The sequence below is a fragment of the Trichomonas vaginalis genome, chromosome II, assembly GCF_026262505.1.
Source record: "Trichomonas vaginalis G3 chromosome II, whole genome shotgun sequence".
Lineage (NCBI taxonomy): Eukaryota > Parabasalia > Trichomonadida > Trichomonadidae > Trichomonas > Trichomonas vaginalis.
In genome coordinates, this window is record NC_067204.1 from 19,827,282 (window position 1) to 19,846,087 (window position 18,806).

An 18,806-nucleotide genomic window follows, 5' to 3' on the forward strand; every position below is an offset into this window, starting at 1 on the left:
GAAATGTACGCTGAGTTTGAGTGAACCTCAAGTTTGAAGGAAACTTGTTTGTTAGATGAGAAATATGAAAATGGCATACCATTTTAAAACAATATATTTTTACATATTAAATGCTTCAGGTTGAAAAACAAAGAACAAAAGTAGCAGATACAAAACCGTTAGACATATATCTTTACAAATGCTGGTAGGACTATTTCAGATGAAGAAATTTCATCCCGAGCATACAGGTTTGACTATCCAATTCGTTGGCTTCAAAAGTCCTTCAGATGCAAAGGCAATAGGATTTAGAAGAGTTTTGTTTTCAAATAAGAACTAACGCATTTATGTTCGCAGTATATTTTCATGGGCAGTATGAAGGTTCTGATGGTCTAATAGGACAATTTGACGAAATGAGAATCTTTACAGTTCGTTCAGACGAAAAGTCTTGAGAAAACTCTAAATGACTTTCAAACTCAATGAAACAAATATTATTGGGAATTTCAAAAAAAAATACGGACTCTTACTAAATGGAACAATACTATCGAAACTAGAAATATGACAAGATGAACTCCACCGTTCTCATTTCAAAAGATTGAAATTAACCCTCCAAGAGATACAGAGTTTTTATTTTTGGGAAGTAGACAAACGTTACTTGGGCACAATTTCTTCGGTTACTAAACCAGAACGAACCATTACCACCAGATGGCTCCATTTAAATTTTATACTTCCACCAGCAGATTTGATGGTTTATAGTATCAGTAAGACGAAATGTGGAAGTGAACTCAAAATAAGAGGTATTAGGTTATTTGCCGACCAAATATATTTTACAAGGCAAATAATCAATATTACATGTCAACCTATTATCAGTATGTTTTGATAAAAAATTTTATCAAATATCATATTAAAATTAACATCTATATCTATATTCAATATCTACACTATAAATTTTTTTATTCAATATCATAGATTTCAAAAATATATTTCAATTTAAATAATAATTTGGTTCATCAAAATTGTTTTTTATTAAAAGCATGTTTCACAATTTTTACGGTTTCTTTCAAAAGTTTATAAAAGAGAGTCAATAAGAAAATTTCAACGCTTCAAGAAGGAATCAAAGAAATTGACGAAGATTCCAGAATTTTATTCAACAATTCTTAATCAATATAACAAAACTATACCGAAACTTATCTTACCATCCAAATCAAATCACATTACATACGGAATAAACATTTAATCTTTTACCAATTAAAATTATATTTATACGTTATTTAATTTTTTTTACGTCTAAGTTGAATAGGATAATAGCCGAAGATATAAAGTAACTATAGTACAAGCAAGGCGAACAAATCAGCATTGAAACTAAAATGCTGAATATTATAATAAATTGAAGAAATACTGTGATAGAATACCTAGTTATTACTAGGATACTAATTATAATATGAATTCATTTGAATATTGATATCGATAATAAAAGGCGATGTATTTATTGTCGTCTGGCGGTTTTAGACGACAATGCGAATTTTCAAATAATAGGATTTTTAGCCAGATAAAGAGCTATCATATAATCATTGACTGTTTGCCATATATATACATAAATGGAATTGATTTCTTCTTTATTTCAGGTACCGAAACATGCTTGAAAAATCGTATTTTTTAGCGACAATGATAATTTTGTCACTTTTCCAGACGACTATAAAACGTCCTCATAATAAAAAATCGATGAAATATAATTAAAATGAGAATAAATTAATAATGACGATTATAACATTAGAATTATTTCTCTTTTATTTAAAATAAAAAACATTGTTTCTATTTAAATTCAATAAAGAAGTACGAAAAGTTGTATTGGAATTACGGTCATGACTAGATTGCCGATGCTTCTGTAACACTATTGATAACACGAATAATAATACATATCATGATAAAAAAGCTAATATGCTTAATATCGAGTATTCTAACTTTTTACTAGCGAAAATATTCCAAATACGTTATTTTTAAATGAAAAGATAAGCATACCATTATGCCCAAATTTCACAGTTTTGCGCCACGAACACACTCATACTCAGTAGCCTGAACAATGGAAAGTTCGTCTCTAATCTCGAACTTGATGTCTGTCAAAATGACGTTCAAGTTATTAAAAAGTTATTTAAGTATATGTATGATGTGCCCGATCGTTTGGTAACACTATGTAGAAATATAAGCCATATAATGATAGACAAAGCCAATATGCCTTCAATCATCCGGTAATTCTAATTTCTTTCAACGAAACTTATTTCAAATACGTTACTTTTTTAGTTATCTCAACTAGCTAGATTTGTTCCTAGCTACTGTTAAAACTACTAGTACACTTATAATACTTCGGCAATTATCCTATTCAACTTAGACCCAGGAGTCAAAAAATTAAAATAGTAGGTCAGTTCGTTGGTATTATACCTAAAGACCCTGAACCAGAAGAACAAGCTCCTGTTATACAACAGCCTGAACCTGCACCACAGTCTAGTTGGCAACCAAATCCAACACCTCAACCGTATTAAAATTATATTTTTACCGTTCGATAGTAGTTGTATATGAAACTAAGTTCTAAGTAAAACGCGTGGTATATATGGAATTATTCTCTTTCTTCCATCTGTTGTAAACCATACTTGAAAGTCTGAAATACTTCCACTTGGTGGTTCGTATAGCTTGTAGGTTTTTCGTAAAAGTCATTTGCCAAGCATAAAAAAAGAGTTTTGTGCACCAGAAATGAAGCATGAACTATAATAGCATCTGAGTCGAAAACATTTTCATATGTTCCATTAGGGTTTTCGACTTCATAAAAGTCCGGGTGTACTGGATATTCTGCAGGCTGATTTAACATCCTCATAAATCTATACCATGCCAAGTTGTTATATTTTGTAGAAATATAAACGTCTTCTCCAAGGTCTTCTATTCTATTGATTTTAACAGTTGCATTTTTCCTGTCATATATATAATATCGAGATGGTACTCTCCTTCGTCAATGTTGTACTGTTTTTGCATATTCGAGATAGATATCGTTTATTTTTTCTTGAAAAGCTTGAAGAGTTGTTTCTAAGTTTACAAGCAAATTCACTTGTAAAAGTTTTCCCTGTTTCAAATTTCTCATACGTACGTTTCTCTTTGTTATAGTATCGAATTTCAAAAGCGACCGTAAATGGGAAACCATGTATGGCTTCTGAAATGAACTTCATTCTACGAAAGCCAATAGCTTTTGTGACGGATGGGTCTCTTAACCATCTTAGTGGGTAGTCAAAACGATAGCCTTCATGCTTTACGGTCTCTGTCTCAAACTTTTGACCGACATTCGTAAAAAGTTCATCTAATGGTTTAGTTGTAGCAACTCTTGAATTTCTTTTTCTATTGAAAGCATATTTTATCTAGAATAAAAATGTCGAAAGAAACAGCGTCTATGAGAGAAATACAACACAACCGACAACTCATTTTGCAAGCTCTAAATAAGAACACAACAAACTTTTCAAACTATTCTAAGATATCTGAGTCATTGAAAGAAGGAAACTTAAAACTGACGATAAACCCAATGACAGATGAGTTTCTGTTTCAAGACAGTAAGAACCATACTGTTTGTATAAATCCAACAAAAAGAACTTTAAACGAGAAACCTATAGATGAACTTCTTTTGAAAGCAGATATTGACAACAAAGCTGACAAAGAGTATGTTGACGATGAGTTAGCACGTATGGCTAGTGCGTTAGATAAGAAGGCAGATAAGGAATATGTGGATGAAAAAGACAATGAAATTAAAGAAAGGGTTGAATGGTACCATGAACGGACTTCAAAGATTTTAAAAACTAAAGCCGATACAGGATGGGTTTCAGGGTGTTTAGACCTTAAAGCCGACAAAGAAACTGTAGATATGTTGACACAAACGGTTTCAAGTCATACCAGAGGTTTAATGGAAGATGGACAACAGTTGAAAGAGCTTGAGAAAGGTGTTACAGAGTTAAGGAATACAAAAGCAGACTCGACATGGATAGCTGGATATGTAGATGCAACAAAAGAGTATATTTTCAGATGGACAGAAGGAACATACGCACAAAAATATCATAGACATAGCATCTCTGACGTAAATGAACTTGAAGAAAAGTTATATAAAAAAGCTGACAAAACAGAGCTTCAAACATTAAAGACAGAAATACTTCAAACACTATATCCTATAGGTTCTATTTATACGTCAATGAACTCTACCAGACCAGAAGTAGTACTTGGTCTCGGAACTTGGACTCAAATAGTCGACAGGTTTTTGTATTGTGCAAACTCTTCAAAGGAAACAGGCGGAAGTAAAACGATTTCAGGTGAAAACTTACCTGCGCACAGTCACTACGTAGATTTAACTACAGCTGAAGCAGGTTGGCATAAGCATAGATATTGGGATTGGACAGGAATGACAAAAGGTAAAGGATATGATGTTAAAGACGACGTTAAGTTTGCTATAAATTGTTACTGGGATGACACTCAGGGAGGAGGAAGCCATACACATCGCATTACAGGATATTCGGAAACAACGGGACAGAGTAAAGACTACATGCCACCTTACATGACAGTTTACGCATGGTATAGAAATGCTTAGTCGTCATTTTCAACTTCTTTAGCATATTCGTCAGGAGTTGTCTTATATTTGTTAGGAACTGTTTTTGAAAGTATACCACCTTGAACTTTGACAAGTTTGAAACGAGGTCTGACAATAGTAGTTTTATCTTCTGCTTGCAGTCTGTACATTTTGCCATGTTTGCCTAAAACTTCATAATATTCTCTTGTATACTTTCTTCTATTTTTACGAACACGAATGCGAGTACCTGTCGAGTTCCCATTGTTGTCATAGTCAATAGTATTTTCATATGGGTCGCGTTTAGGTATTTCTATTTTTACTTTGTCACCTTTCTTAAGTTTGAAGCCTGGCATTCTTTCTTGTTTGTCTCTTTTGACTAAACTATTAAATATATAGTCTTTCTCTAAGTCAGGGTTGTTTTTCATTTCTTCGGGGGAGTGGTTTCCCAAACCTTTTTGTTTACGGTTATTGTAAATATTTAAAACTTGTCTCATCTTTGCCATGGAGAAGTGTCTATATTTGTCGTCATATGACATTTCATCTACCTCACCACCTTGTGGTTGGTTTAAGTCTCTTAAGATTTTTATACAACTGTCAATGACACCAAGAGCAGAATGGTTTTGGTCGACAATGAAATATTGGTTTACATTTTTTGAACGCAGATAGTTTTTAATATCGTCTGATTTGAAAGAACTTTCACAGTCAGATGTCAGTTTTGTTGGATGGTATTTGTCAACGAATATTGTCAAAGCTGCTAAGATATCTAAAATATTTTTGGACTGTAATGGTATGGCTTCACAGTATCTTGTGTTTTGACCAACAAATATAAACCAGTATGGAGGTCCATCTTCTCTATATCTCGGAATGTTTTCCAAGATATCCATAAACCAAGCATTTGGTGTTGAACTAAAGATTTTTATCATGAGTGCTTTCTTTGTTGCCTTAGAAACATAGGGGTCCTTGTTTGGATTCGTCATTTTTTAACCCATAAGAAATGGGTTTATTTGGCGCATTAGCAGGAGTTGCATCCAGATTTTTGCCCGCAGTGGGAACAATAGCCAGAGGTGTATTTGGAGTTGGAAGGAAGATTTTGAGTACATTAGGTATACTGAAAGAGAAAGCGCAACCTATTATACAAACTGTACAGAAAGGTTGGGAGGTAGCACGAGATGCAGCAAATCTTATTCCAAATCCTGAAACAAGAGGAAAAGTTCAAGGATGGATGGACAATGTAGGAAGAGAAGCAGGAAACTACTATAACAAAGCAAATGACTACTATAACCAAGCAGGACACTACATGGACCAAGGTGAAAGATTCTTTAACAGAGGATATAACCATGCACAACAGTGGGTAAACAACAACCAACCGCAACCGCCTCAAACGTGGGGAATGTAAAGTTTTTTACTGAGATGAAATGAACAATACAGCATTGAGACAAATGGGTTCAAGATGGATTTGTCGACTTCCAGCAGTTACACAACCACGTGTTTGTCAAGTTCTTCCTATACCTCAGGAAGTTTTAGACCGACTTAAAAAACCTAAACAACCAGTTGAAAACAAACCAAACTAAAATTTTTTACTGAGATGAAATGACCGAAGAAGTTGAAACGGTAGATTTGACACCACAAACAAAAAGTTCAGAACCATTGTCAAAACCTGTCAAAGAACTTACAGATGAAGAGAAAAATTCAATAATAGAAAGTGCCAGGTCTGGAAATACAAACCCTAACTACAAAGTCACTTTTCATAGAAATGGAACGGCTAGTATCTCAAAAAAGAAACAGACTCTCACAAATAAAATATTGAAGTCTGAAGGAGCTTTCGAGACAACAGATGGAAAAGTTTACTTCACTGACCAACAGTTCATTATAGAACATCTCATTGACTTAGAGTCGAAATATTCTAAACTTTACAACAAACACAAAAAGTTGAAAGGAAAACAAAAACAAATGGCATATGATATTTATGAAGATGTTGACGACACAACTGTTCCTGCAAGTGAGGTAAAGTCAGAGGAACCGAAAAGTGACGAAAAACCGATAGAAGAAGAAAAACCAAAAACTGAAGATAAACCAAAACCAAAGTTTAGTTTCCAAACTAAACCAAGTCAACCTTCATTAGCTGGTATGGGTTGGCGTCAAAGACTTATGGCAGCAGGCGGTTATGTAAAGTAAAGAAAAAAAACATATTTTTTTATTTTTATAAAAATGCCCCCATATAGAATCGATAGAAAATCTGCTAGAATAAAAGCAGAGTTGCAAAGATATGGTTGGAGAGTTTCGAAGAATTTTAAATATAGGAAGGGAAGACCCATAAAAGTCTATGACAAATTGTCTGGTCTTCGCTACGAAATGGATTTGGAAACAGCACGTGCCAATTATCCAAACAGACTAGAGAGGTTAGAAGAAGAACGTCTTATGGACATGCCTTTCGATGTTAGTGAGCCTCAAGTTGAAGGACACGACGGCTTTGCCAGATTCTACTGGAAACATGACGAACAATTGCATCCTTTGAGAAGGAAAAAAGGAAAGGGTGAAGACGCACATGCTCCCATGGAAAGAACAAGATATGCATATGAGAAGTATCGTGAAGTTAGAAGTAAAATTACATCTGGGCGAACCTTTACAGTAAATTTTGACGAAGGAAAGAACAAAGAAGGCTTCATGGGTGTACTTGCTGCCATACAAGACGGAAATAAGAAAGGATACAATCTCAGACTAACCGTAACAGATTTAGATGGTCACATTTACTATGCAAATGGCAATGAACAAACAGCTGCAAAACTTCTTGACGCTTTCAAGACTACAAAGAGAGAACAAATGGTTGACTCCGACTCAGACATTTTGAATGCAATTGAAGGAATTGCAAGTGTCAAGTTCGAATGGTACCAACCTAACCCTCAAGCAGTCAGACAACATGCTGGATACTTCCCGTTCATAAATAAGTCTGACATTGACTTGACAAGGTATGGAATTTACAATTCAATTGAAAAAATTGTCAATGAACCTTGTATTCTTACATGTCTCAGGAACTCTGGTCTTGTTACAGATGAGAAGATGAAGTATCTTGAGTCATGTGTGAAGACAAGGTACATTCTCAGAGGTCAATTGGCAAAAATTGCACCGTTGGCAAATGTCAATATCCGAGTCAACATACCTACAGCTAAAGGTTCTTCACACGACGACTATGTTGTTGACAAAGACTTACCATGGTTGAAGATTGCAATTGTCCACAACCACTTCATGTTGAACGAAAGTCTTACAAACCCATTGTTCGGAAAAGGCAAGTGCAACATTGTCAGAGCTGTAAACATTCTTTTCGAGAAAGGTTTGTTGGAACCAATTCCAGATGACAAGCTGACAGAAACTTTTGTACCAAAAGACGAAACAAACTTTTCACTGTTAGCAAGACCAAAAGTTGTTCCAGACAAAGTTATAGCACAAAAGAAGTACACAATTCCACAAGGAGTTGGATTGTTCGGATACCAACCTGAACCAGAAGAACTTCCAATGAGGTTGCAAGAACTTCAAGATGCTATAAACAAACTTCCATTGAGACATCCAATTGACGTCAAATTGTATTGGAGAGCATCTGAGTTAGGTCAGAAGGTTTTATATGAAACAGGTTGCTTCGACGATGTTTATGAGATAACAGGAGAAGTTTCTCAGAAGATAAGAGACTCACTTGAATTTCCAAAAACTGGTCCGATTGGTTGCGACAAGTTCGACTCAGATGAAAAGATATACTATGTCGACCTTAACGCTGCGTACATGAGGTTCGTCCAATATATTCCAACTGGAATTCCAAACGAAGATGGTGAGTTCCCAGGAAGGAACTATACAGTTGGAAAAGTCATACAACAACTGTATGATATTAGGAAAGCTTCAAACCCCAAACTTGCAATGACACTCAAATTGCTTATGAATTCGACATGGGGATATTCCATAAAGAAACCTCAAGAGATGAAGAGTAAACATTATGAGAAGGTCGACAACTTTGTTGAAAGGTTTTCTCCTTTTGTTTTGAAGTACGAATTCACTCAAGGTCAAGGTGGCTTAGTAACCACAGTAAAACCTATTGTCGAACATTGGTCTTATCCTCAGTTCGCAAAAGCAGTCCTTGACAACTACAACAAATTCTTCTCGGAAGTCAAATCCAAAGTGAAGGTTTACTATGAGAACATTGACGCACTCATGACGAACGAAGAAGGATACAACAAACTCATTGAAATGGGTTTAGTCGGTGAGAAGATGGGTCAATTCAAATTGGACAAAATTTTCACCGAAGTTCATGTCCTCTCCAAGCGTAAGTACTGGGGCATACTTGAAGACGGCACAGAAATAAAACATTGCATGAAATAAAAAATTTTTATATTCCTTCCTAGCTAATTTCCGTTTAATTTCATGGTCGCCCTCGGAGTCTTTGAATCGGACAGGTCGAGTTACACCATTCTTGGTCTCAAACTCATATATAACCTGTTTGTCTGTATTTTCGTCGACTATGGCACGAGACACGAACATTGACCAAACGGACAAAAAGTGTCATTTCGGATGGTCAAGCAGCCAATCGCATTCGAGCACTTCGAAGAAGCCTTACGTTCCAAGGGAGAGGGTGTCTGGTGCAAGGGAGAGGTCATGAGACTCTACGAGCAGTACATCCTCAATGCCTGGGAGGACAAATCGTCCTTGGATTGGCAAATCTACCAACTTCTCTGGGACGACCTCCTACGCAACTGGGATGACGAAAGAGTCCAATTCAAAGGTCGGGAACTAATTTTGCAAATTGACCTTAATTTCACATACTTATCCAAATAAACGCCTAAATTTACTCGGGGTTTCCCCCTAAAATAAAATTTTTTTACTCTTAGAACCACTCGAGGTTCTCCTTACGGTTGTTGAGCTTGTCACCGTCAATGTGTCTGACCTTCGTCTTCTTGTTTGGATTTGGAACCCATTGAATTGCGACAAGCTTGCCCATGGAGATTGAACCGCGATTCCGAAGGGTAAGGTTCAAGTGTCCCAAGTTGTTGAGGACTGGGGTAAGAACCTTGCCGGTCTCCCTGTTGCGGATTTGGTATGGGTAGGGTTGGGAAATTTCATAACTGTCATCGGCAACAAGGGTTGCCCAAACTTCCTCTTCTTCGTGTTTCTCTTCTTCCTCTTCCTCTTCTTCGTGTTTCTCTTCTTCCTCGACAATTCCTTCTTCAATTCTGTGTTCACGAATTACGGTGTTGGAGGTTCTGTCCTTTCCGAGTACCTTCCAGATGGCGTCTATCTCTTCGAAGAAACGGTAGATGAGTCTGGCAAGGTCTCGGTTCTCTCTCGCGTAAATGCGCAAGGTTTCCGCGAAATCGTTCAGGACTTTCTCATTGGAAGCATGGTTCGTGAGGACATTGGCTTTAAGTCCCTTCATCTCTTCCATAAGACTACTTTGGAGAGTCTTAACGGTGTTTGTCAGATGAGCTTTCAAATTCAAAATTTGAATTTGAACTGGGCGCTTGTCTGGCAACATTGAAAGGACATCTGCCATTGTGTTCGGCTTCGGTGCTTGTTCGGACATCGAAAAAATGAAGTGGTTTGAGAATGACGGTTTTACTTCAAAAAGCTTGTTATGACGGTTAAGTCATACAACAAGTTTAAAATAATATCTTGTTCTTCTTCTGAACGTTTGTTGTCTCTTCCGATAAAAGTTTCGAACATGAGAACCAAAAAACGTTTTTTGAGATTGCGGAAGAGTTCAGGCAAACGTTCATATTCTGGATATGTTGGGAGCAGTTCGAAACATCTGAGCTGATTTCGGACAAAATTGGGACAATGTCAGAAAATTCATCTTTGGTCGGATTGCTTGAAGGTAAGTCCCTTACATGTAAGTAGCTCTGGTAAAGTCTTCTCATTTCTGCTAACTTTTGGAGTATAGCTTCGTAGTTTAGAAGTTTTAATTTTAAATGTCTATTCCACTCTTGACATCTAAACGGTAACTATCCATGAGGTCAAGAGTAGCTTTGGTAGCTTTAAGTGGAGCTATCTCTTCTTTGACTTGTGCAATTTTGGTTGCAATTGTGGTTTGAGCTCCTTCAAGTTCGCCGTCTATGTCGTTCTCAACGCCTTCAACCATGGCTTGAAACTCTTCATCGGTCCATTGAGATTGGTGTGGGACGAATTTAACTTGCTTCATTCAAAAAATGAAAAAAAATGTTTTTACTCAAAACGTTAAGGTTGACTGAACTGGTTGGATGTCGCCTTCACAGGTTATGTAGAAACGGCTGACCCGAGAAGTGAAGGAGAGACTGAAATTGCCAATTTCATATGGGGTAGGGGGTTCTCCTTGTTTTGGTATTTTTATCCAAGGACGTTTGTTTAGGAACTTAACAAGAGCTTCTCTTTTGGCGTCCTTTATGCCATCGTAGGCTGTCCCGTCTGGTATTTGAATTGGAATTCCAGTCGAAGTCTCGAGCTGAAGTGTAGACCTTCCAGAAATAGTGGTGAACTTGACCTTGGCTTCATTACCCTGCGCAAGTACTGCTTAACAACTTCATTTATCTCTATAAGGTAAATTGCCTCGTCAAATCCTTCTGGTATTCCGAGTCCTTCCATCCGACAGGAAAATATTTTCCCGACAACTGGAAAAAATTTTCCCGACGACAGGAAGGACGCTTCCAGTTGTCCGTCCGTAAACCATTCAAATTTTCGAAAATTGAGAACTTTTGGTCGAACTTCAGAAAAAGTTTTTCCTTCCGACAGAAAAAGTTCTTCCTTCCGACAGAAAAAGTTCTTCCTTCCGACAGAAAAAGTTCTTCCTTCCGACAGGACACAAACGAATGTCCGACGTCCCACCAACCGAGCCGATTCCCAAACCAGAAGAACCGACAGCCCCAGCGCCACAACAGTCTCCTCAGCAACCTCAGTTCCAGCAAGTCCCTCCACCAAATTACTACCAATTTCCACCTCAAGGTTACTACCAATTTCCACTACAAGGCTTCCCGAACTACCCTCCTCAGCCTATGCCTTACTTCCCCAACCCTTGGATGTTCCAGCAAGCTCCACCCCAGCAATTCCAATTCCAATCTCAATCGAAGAGAGACCAAGACTTCGAAGAAGGTCTGAACCGCTTACGCAAAGAGTATGCCACAGCCCCGATGGAAGATGACAGGCTTTCAGTCTCTTCCCTCAAATCGACCGATTCGACTCGTACCACAGATTCGGTTCGTGACCGTGAAGACTACCTCAAGCAGTCTGAGAGACTCTTCATCCTACAACCATTTACAGTTGGAGCTCTCAAGAACATGCGCAATTACGAAGGTCAGACACCAGCTGGGAACCGCAAAACAGACGTACTCGCAAGAGCAGTCCAACTGGTCAAGACAAAGACTGAGATAGTCGACTTCATTCTTGCAGCTTGCCCATACAAGTAAAAAAATAAACAAGTACGAGTTAAACTTTTTATTCTTTCTTTTCTGAGTTGTTTAGAGCTGGTTTCTCTTGTAGAAACCTTTCGTACTCTTCCATGGTCATGTAATTGCGAATTTGGTACGCAATTCCAGGTTCGTTTTTTTGAACCTTACGTAGTAACGCTTCATCCTCCTCAGGGAAGTAAGCTGCTAACATCTGACCAAGTTTTCTCGGTGACTCGGAGCTCATAAAAATGTCACTTTTTAAACGTTAAGTTTTTAGTCTTATTTTACCCTTTGTTTACCCTTTGTTTACCCTTTGTTTGTCAATGTAGTATTGGAGTGCAATTTCTCCAAATTCTCTGTGTCGGAGTTCTTCAGCATTTTCCAAGGTGTGCCTGGAGAACTCAAAGAAGTTGTCAAGAACATACTGCCATGCTGCTCTTCTGAGTTCGTCGTATTTTGGAAGTGTTGCACCTTCGAGTCTTCGGACATGAAAAAATAACACTTTTTCTATTAAACCGTTTACAATTTGAATTTTGTTGCTGAATTCGGCAAAAATATAATTTAGGGTAGATGGGTATATCTAACCTCTTTTCTAACCTCTTTTCTACCCTCATGAATTTGTCATGAGTTTTATACAGAATTCGGCAAAAATATATTTTAGGGTAGAAGGGTATATCTACCCCGTTTTCTACCCCGTTTTCTACCCTCATGAATTTGTCATGAGTTTTCCCGAAATAAAAAATAAAGTTGGTTTTTTTAAAAAAATATTTTTTATTTTTATTGTAAGAACATGTTAGCAACAACAGCACCAAACTCGTTAGTCATGAACCCAACTTCAATGTTAGTAGAAATGAAAAGCTTCATTCCTTCTTCATATACTTTTGAGACAGAAATCCAGAAGATAAAGCAAGAACTTTTAACAAGTAATTTAGACTGTAGTGCGAAAGATGAAACAAATGAACAGTATCTTTATGAAATGCAGGATATTATTGACCATTTACCCAAATTGCCTGAAATCCAACAACAAAAACTCACTATTCCAGAATTCGATGAAATAGAAGTCAAAGCAACTGACTCAGTAGAAATAAAGAAGTTCATACGAAAGGTAAACTATGAGTTTCTAGGATTTCATTGCAACCATAAGGTTATGGACAAAGATTGCGACATGGTATATAAGAATGTTTCTGACCTTTACAAAACCCGGGAGTTTAAGACCTACGACAACTTTGTTTCGTTAGTTGCAAAATGTGTATGGCAGATAAGAGATAAAGATAGAAGAGGTAAGGTATGGAATGAACAGATAAAACCAGCAACTTTTGAGTTAAAGAAAACCATTGACGCTTTAGTTGTTTTAGCAGGTAAGGTTTCAGAATATAACGCAAAAATGAACCCGCAATGTTCTAAATGTAAAGCAGCAATAAGAAAATATAACTACTCCGTCAAAGAGATAGAACGTATGCGAAACGACTATGCTGACTTAAAGAAAGAAGCAGAAAAGCCAGCAGAAGATAAAATGGACATGTTAGAATTTCTGAACAAAAACTATCCAACAGCAGAAGATTTCCTTCTATCTGACGTCAAGAAGAAGTATAAAGAAACCTTCGGCATAGTTAAAACATTCGATGTACTAAAAGAAGAAATAGAAGCTACAAAACTGTTTAGAGTCTCACGAATTCATAACGTTTACCATGTAAAACGCTTATAAAATAACTGGGGTAGAAAAGAGGTTAGAAAACAGGTTATATCTAACCTTCTACCCTAAAATATATTTTTATTGAATTCAGCAACAAAATTCTGAGTAAAATGACATATGGAACACATACTTTTTTCAGTAAGGACATATGGGGTAGAAATGAGGGTAGAAAACGGGGTAGATATACCCTTCTACCCTAAAATATATTTTTGCTGAAAAAAATGACCAAATTTCATGAAATTTCTCTAGACCGACTTTTACCGGTCTAGCCTAAAACTCATGAAAATCGTAAAAAATAAGAGAGTATTTTGACAACTTCAAACAAGCAGTCTAAGACTAAAACACTTACATTTTTCAAGCTTGACTTTTTACAATTTGAACTTTGTTCGCGTAGATATGAATTCTGAAAGAAGTATGAGGGTCTTGTATGACTTTGTACTTCTCCATAGTTCATGTCTGTCAAACTTACCTGCCATGGACTCTTTCATAAGTTCCATGAAATCGTCTTCGGACAATCCAGGGAAAAGTATGATATCAGTAAGTATTCTTTTAACATCCTTACTTAAACTCTTTGCTGTCTGTACACAAATGACAACAGATGTTAAAGTGTCTGAGCTTCTTAAGAATTCGACACATGTCTTGTTCTCTGTTCTTTAACAAAGGATGAGAAGCAAAGTCATCTAAGATAAGAAGACATCTATGAGGGTAAGTCTTTCCAATCGTAAGATTGCAATTTCTTCGAAATGTATTCTATCTCTTTCTGTTTGTTTCTGAAGTGTTTCTTCTCTAATATTCTCTGCATTTCCTCATTTGGGTCTTTGAACTTAGAATTTATATACTCATTTATAGCATTATACTTCAAAACTCTTCTTTGGTACTTCTTTATCCAATCTAACAACTCAGTATCCTTTATACATACTAACTTAGACTTCTTTATAATATCTTTGAACGAATTGACGGTTTGGTCAAATTGACCAGAAGTACTACAAATGACAACTAACTCATAGAATGGGTTCTTCTCATCTAGTTCTTGTTGTTGTGCAGCCATTTTAAGATAAGTGAAAGTCTTACCCGACCCAGGTGGTGCAATTAGACCTGTTATACCATTCTGAGCAAATAAGAACTTGTCATGTATGGGTTTTATCTGAGCATTTTCTAACTTCTCTTGTTCTTGTTTAAAACATTCTCAAATTTCTTGTCAATGTCAGCAAACTTTTTTTCTAACATATTTTTAGAAAAATTAAAATTTTTATCTTTTAGGAAATGTCTAGCGATTTCGCTATCTATATTCGAGACAAGCTTTTCGACAGCAAAACATCTGTAGACCATAAAATCTTACATAGTGTAAACAAGAAAGGTGAATTTGTTCTAAAGTTCTGTTTCTGGGAATATGACAAGAACCATAAAACATTAGCAGAGAAGTCTTTAAGTTTGTCAATGACAGACTTGTTGACAGAGATGACGCCGATTGGAAAGCTGAAGTCCAACAAAAGTTCTTAGAATGCAAAGAAGACACATGCGCTGTTCTTGAAGATGAAATAGAAAACAGAATAGAAGAGCTATTAAAGGACAAAGACCTTTTACAAAAATATGGTTCTGAGAAATTTGACATAACTCCACCAGAGAAGAAGAAGAAGAGAGAGAAGAAAGAAAAGAAAGTAGAAGAAGAGAAGAAAGAACCTGAACCAGAGAAAAAGAAATTTGACATGTAAAAATAAAATTTTATTTTTAGAACATTTCTGGGTCAATGTCAATGTTCTCTTCCTCTTTAGGAGCAAACACTGGCTTAGACTCTAAAATCTTTTTACCCAATTTACCTTGAACTTCAACTATCTTAGACTCATAATATTCATAGTCGTCTGCTTTCTTTGGTTCATAAGGTATAACAAGTTTGTATGCTTTGCCTTCTTTAAGGTTTGAGAACCTTCTGTCAAAATTTTCTTTGACTGCTAACAAACCTTCTATGTCTAAGTCTTCAAATTTCGCACCATTTTTAGTCACAATAGCAAACTTAACTGGTTCGATGTTCCAAACTTTGCTGAATGAAGACTTTTCAAAATGGTAGAAGTAAACATTCAAATAAGCGAATGGGTCTAGTTCTTCTTTGACTTCTGACATATATTTGTTGACTGAAATATATTTCGTCATCTTTTCTATCGGATAAAAAAATGTTTTTTTTTAAATTTACTCAGAAAAATTTTTCTTTGTATATACGCCGTTCTGAACATCTAAAAGATTTTTGACATTTGCCAAGAATGTACGTTTAGAAGCTGCCATATAACCATATTCTTGACAATATTGTTTATATTCATCGTACAATGACCTTTCATCTAAACACTCAAAGTTAGTCTCATCTATAAACAGTTCATATACACTCTTGTTTGCTTCTAACAACGTTTGTCTTTCTTCGGTATGTGGAATTTGTCTTGGATTGAACTTTGAAATATCTAATGTCATGAAATATGAGAACAAGTGGTTGTAAAAGTCAGATGTTAAGGTTTCTGCTAAGTCGTCAAAATATTCTGTATCTTGCATATGAGAATCTGACGTTCTGACAACTACATATCTTCTGTCGGAACTTTCTAACTTCATCGGAACGGCATTGTTTGAAACCATGATGAAATTTGCAACATTTTCACAAACTCTTTGGTCTTTATATTTTCTTTCAACAACTCCAACTTTGTCTGTTATAAGACTCTTCAAAGCATCCGAGTTTAAAACCTTTGTTGTATCTATACTTTGAAGTTCGTTACATACTATAAGTTTCATATTCTCTATTGAAGAGTTAAATTTACCGCAGATGTTTTCTAAGTTTGTCATATTAGGGTTCGAATAGCCCTCTAACAGTTTGCACAAGATATCTGTAAAGAAAGTGTTCTTACCAGTTCCTTGTTTTCCAATTATAATGAGAGCAGTTTCATTTTTAGCACTTGGATGTTGTAAGATGTTTGCAAACCAACATAAGATATACTCATAGACTCTTTCGTTTCCATTGCATATAATTTCTTTGACATGGTCTAACCAAGCTTCTATAACATTTTCTTTCCATTCTACTTGTTCGTATTTATATCCAGTGAAGATAGAATAGAAGTTTGGAGATGGTGTATAGAACTTTATACCACGAACTGAAAAATCTTCTAACTTTGACAATAAGATATCCCAAGCATCTAACATCTTCATACCAACTTGTACGACTTTTATTTTCTTAAGTTTCTGTCTACATTCTTGTTCTGAAACTATGGTTGCTCTTGGTTTGTTAAAGACAACATCCCATTCTTTCATGACATAACATTCTGGGGCAGAGTCGACATAAATGACTAAACGTTTCAAATTCTCGACTGCTTTGTTATAGTCTCTAAATGGACACATATTTCTGAACGCTTGGAAGTCATAAAAATCTGAAACGTCTATTCTGTACATTTTTATAAAAATAAAAAAAAATATTTTTTTTATTCTTGACTTTGTTCCATTTGTTCCATTTGTTGCATTTGTTGTTCTTGAGCTATTTGTTGTTGAAGTTGTTCTTGTAGTACAATACTTTCACCAGTTGCATCTTCCAATTCGAAACTTTCTGCCGTCATTGACAAATACATAGGACATAAAAGTTTTACAGGAACAAAGTTTGCGTCAACTAAGGTTAAGTTTATGTTTGCTAAAGTGTTTGAGTTTACTAAAGCTGAAAACTCTGCATTCGAATGAACAATAGGCAAACCAGCAGAGAAAGTGTTGTTTATACGCATGAGTATCTTTTGGTCATAGTAGTTTCTGTCGACATTCGAATAGCACTTTGAACCTAAGTTTGAAACAATATATAAAATAGGTGTACTTAAAGTCAATGGAACAGACATTCCTTGTATGACACCTTTTCCTGTTATAGGAAACTGTTGGTAGTAAAAACCAGATATAAGTTTTGTATTATAGCTCATATCGTTTATACTAAACTCAGTCGGACATCCAAACATAATGAAACCTGCTCTAGTTGCAGCACATGTTACATCCGTCCTTAAAGTATTAAATAAGTCAACAAAACCTGTTGGTGGTATATCTGAGTAAGTATCTTCAAAGAAGTATTTTTTACCATTCACAACAACAAAGTCTTCTGGTGTCAAAAGAGCAAAACAGGCTTTAGTCGTCATCGTGTTTAAGGTCAGTTTACAATATCGTCCTTGAGGACTTTGTAAGTTTGTTGTTATAGAATTATATGACTCAGGGTTTTTAGTCGTAATAGTATAAACCACTATGTCTTCTGCCATTTACTTAGCAACTAAATTTTAATGAAATGTTGTGGTCGTCAAATATTTTTATGACGTCTGGGAAACTATATTTTAAGTTCAACGTTTCACCTCCTTTCATAACGTATATCTTGTCAATGACATTATATGAAACACCACAGCAACTAACGTCGGGTTCTATTTCTTTGATGTTTATATCGTCTGCCTCTGTCAAAAGTTTCAATAGTTCTTTCAAAACTTCATGAGGTGCAATGACATATGAGTTCACTTTTACAGGGTTGTGTTCGACCAAGTTTAACATTATACCTAAAGCTTGACAAATCTTCTCCTGAGTTTTAAGTTTGTCTTTCAGTTGTTGGTAGTCGTTTCGAATATCTGCAACAGAACTTAAGTCTCTGCTAACTTCAGGGTATGTTGGTTGTTCTTTTACAGGAACTATTGTTATACCATCTTCGTCTTCGTATGGTTTCCCCACTTCAACATCTCTTTCTTTGACATTGACAACAACACTTTGACTGTTTGTTTGAGTTGGTGAATTTAACTTCACATCTGCCACCGCCATTAAACCTTTTGAAACACTTACGCTTCTATTTTTCGGAAATGACATTTTACTTAGAATAAAAAGATGGACGTATTTGAGTATCTCTTCGAATTGAAGCAGAACAAAGTTTACACACACAAACAATACAAATACATTGACAGAATAGTTCTTTATACAAACAATGGAAAATGTTATAGAATAGCAGTCTTTGCTGAACCAAAATATTTTCATAAAGCAAAGAAAGTTGGTATAACCGAGATGGTGAAAGTTCTTGAAGCAGACAAAAATATAACAACAAAACTTACAGATATTTCTAAAGGTAAGTTTATAATACAATTTTATGTCAAAACTGGCGTACTGTCAATATTTGACGGAGAGAAGT

General features: G+C 35.8%; 13 protein-coding genes and 4 pseudogenes across 17 annotated transcripts, besides 2 other annotated features; 8 read left to right on the top strand and 9 right to left on the bottom strand.

Annotated features, from left to right (window-relative positions):
* Window positions 1–1,286: 1,286 nt before the first annotated feature.
* Window positions 1,287–1,313: a mobile genetic element.
* Window positions 1,314–3,505: 2,192 nt separating this feature from the next.
* Window positions 3,506–18,806: part of a mobile genetic element that runs on past the window's edge.
* On the bottom strand, window positions 4,881–5,541 carry TVAGG3_0574860 (uncharacterized protein; the record flags this gene model as incomplete). The annotated part of the gene is made up of 1 exon (XM_051238942.1): window positions 4,881–5,541. A coding segment is annotated over one exon (661 nt), but the record flags the coding sequence as incomplete, so codon positions are not given.
* TVAGG3_0574870 (uncharacterized protein) lies at window positions 5,559–5,960 on the top strand (the record flags this gene model as incomplete). The annotated part of the gene is made up of 1 exon (XM_051238943.1): window positions 5,559–5,960. One exon carries the CDS (start codon window positions 5,559–5,561, stop codon window positions 5,958–5,960), a length of 402 nt encoding a protein of 133 aa, XP_051096767.1.
* TVAGG3_0574880 (uncharacterized protein) lies at window positions 5,980–6,135 on the top strand (the record flags this gene model as incomplete). Its single annotated transcript, XM_051238944.1, has 1 exon — window positions 5,980–6,135. The coding sequence occupies one exon, from the start codon at window positions 5,980–5,982 to the stop codon at window positions 6,133–6,135; it is 156 nt and encodes a 51-aa protein (XP_051096768.1).
* Window positions 6,155–6,739, top strand: TVAGG3_0574890 (phage tail repeat-like family; the record flags this gene model as incomplete). Its single annotated transcript, XM_051238945.1, has 1 exon — window positions 6,155–6,739. The coding sequence occupies one exon, from the start codon at window positions 6,155–6,157 to the stop codon at window positions 6,737–6,739; it is 585 nt and encodes a 194-aa protein (XP_051096769.1).
* TVAGG3_0574900 (DNA/RNA polymerases family) lies at window positions 6,773–8,926 on the top strand (the record flags this gene model as incomplete). Its single annotated transcript, XM_051238946.1, has 1 exon — window positions 6,773–8,926. The coding sequence occupies one exon, from the start codon at window positions 6,773–6,775 to the stop codon at window positions 8,924–8,926; it is 2,154 nt and encodes a 717-aa protein (XP_051096770.1).
* Window positions 9,116–9,379, top strand: TVAGG3_0574910 (uncharacterized protein; the record flags this gene model as incomplete). The annotated part of the gene is made up of 1 exon (XM_051238947.1): window positions 9,116–9,379. One exon carries the CDS (start codon window positions 9,116–9,118, stop codon window positions 9,377–9,379), a length of 264 nt encoding a protein of 87 aa, XP_051096771.1.
* TVAGG3_0574920 (MazG nucleotide pyrophosphohydrolase domain-containing protein) lies at window positions 9,429–10,124 on the bottom strand (the record flags this gene model as incomplete). The annotated part of the gene is made up of 1 exon (XM_051238948.1): window positions 9,429–10,124. The coding sequence occupies one exon, from the start codon at window positions 10,122–10,124 to the stop codon at window positions 9,429–9,431; it is 696 nt and encodes a 231-aa protein (XP_051096772.1).
* Window positions 10,469–10,739, bottom strand: TVAGG3_0574930 (annotated as a pseudogene). Its single transcript has one exon. A coding segment is annotated over exon 1 (271 nt).
* Window positions 10,826–11,158, bottom strand: TVAGG3_0574940 (annotated as a pseudogene). Its single transcript has one exon. A coding segment is annotated over exon 1 (333 nt).
* On the top strand, window positions 11,383–11,976 carry TVAGG3_0574950 (uncharacterized protein; the record flags this gene model as incomplete). The annotated part of the gene is made up of 1 exon (XM_051238949.1): window positions 11,383–11,976. The coding sequence occupies one exon, from the start codon at window positions 11,383–11,385 to the stop codon at window positions 11,974–11,976; it is 594 nt and encodes a 197-aa protein (XP_051096773.1).
* Window positions 12,797–13,412, top strand: TVAGG3_0574960 (organellar and viral DNA polymerase type B; the record flags this gene model as incomplete). The annotated part of the gene is made up of 1 exon (XM_051238950.1): window positions 12,797–13,412. A coding segment is annotated over one exon (616 nt), but the record flags the coding sequence as incomplete, so codon positions are not given.
* On the bottom strand, window positions 14,006–14,699 carry TVAGG3_0574970 (annotated as a pseudogene). The gene has a single exon. A coding segment is annotated over exon 1 (694 nt).
* TVAGG3_0574980 lies at window positions 14,915–15,363 on the top strand (annotated as a pseudogene). The gene has a single exon. A coding segment is annotated over exon 1 (449 nt).
* TVAGG3_0574990 (protein of unknown function, DUF4108 family) lies at window positions 15,380–15,769 on the bottom strand (the record flags this gene model as incomplete). Its single annotated transcript, XM_051238951.1, has 1 exon — window positions 15,380–15,769. The coding sequence occupies one exon, from the start codon at window positions 15,767–15,769 to the stop codon at window positions 15,380–15,382; it is 390 nt and encodes a 129-aa protein (XP_051096775.1).
* TVAGG3_0575000 (uncharacterized protein) lies at window positions 15,836–16,186 on the bottom strand (the record flags this gene model as incomplete). The annotated part of the gene is made up of 1 exon (XM_051238952.1): window positions 15,836–16,186. The coding sequence occupies one exon, from the start codon at window positions 16,184–16,186 to the stop codon at window positions 15,836–15,838; it is 351 nt and encodes a 116-aa protein (XP_051096776.1).
* TVAGG3_0575010 (uncharacterized protein) lies at window positions 16,331–17,071 on the bottom strand (the record flags this gene model as incomplete). Its single annotated transcript, XM_051238953.1, has 1 exon — window positions 16,331–17,071. A coding segment is annotated over one exon (741 nt), but the record flags the coding sequence as incomplete, so codon positions are not given.
* Window positions 17,101–17,904, bottom strand: TVAGG3_0575020 (uncharacterized protein; the record flags this gene model as incomplete). The annotated part of the gene is made up of 1 exon (XM_051238954.1): window positions 17,101–17,904. One exon carries the CDS (start codon window positions 17,902–17,904, stop codon window positions 17,101–17,103), a length of 804 nt encoding a protein of 267 aa, XP_051096778.1.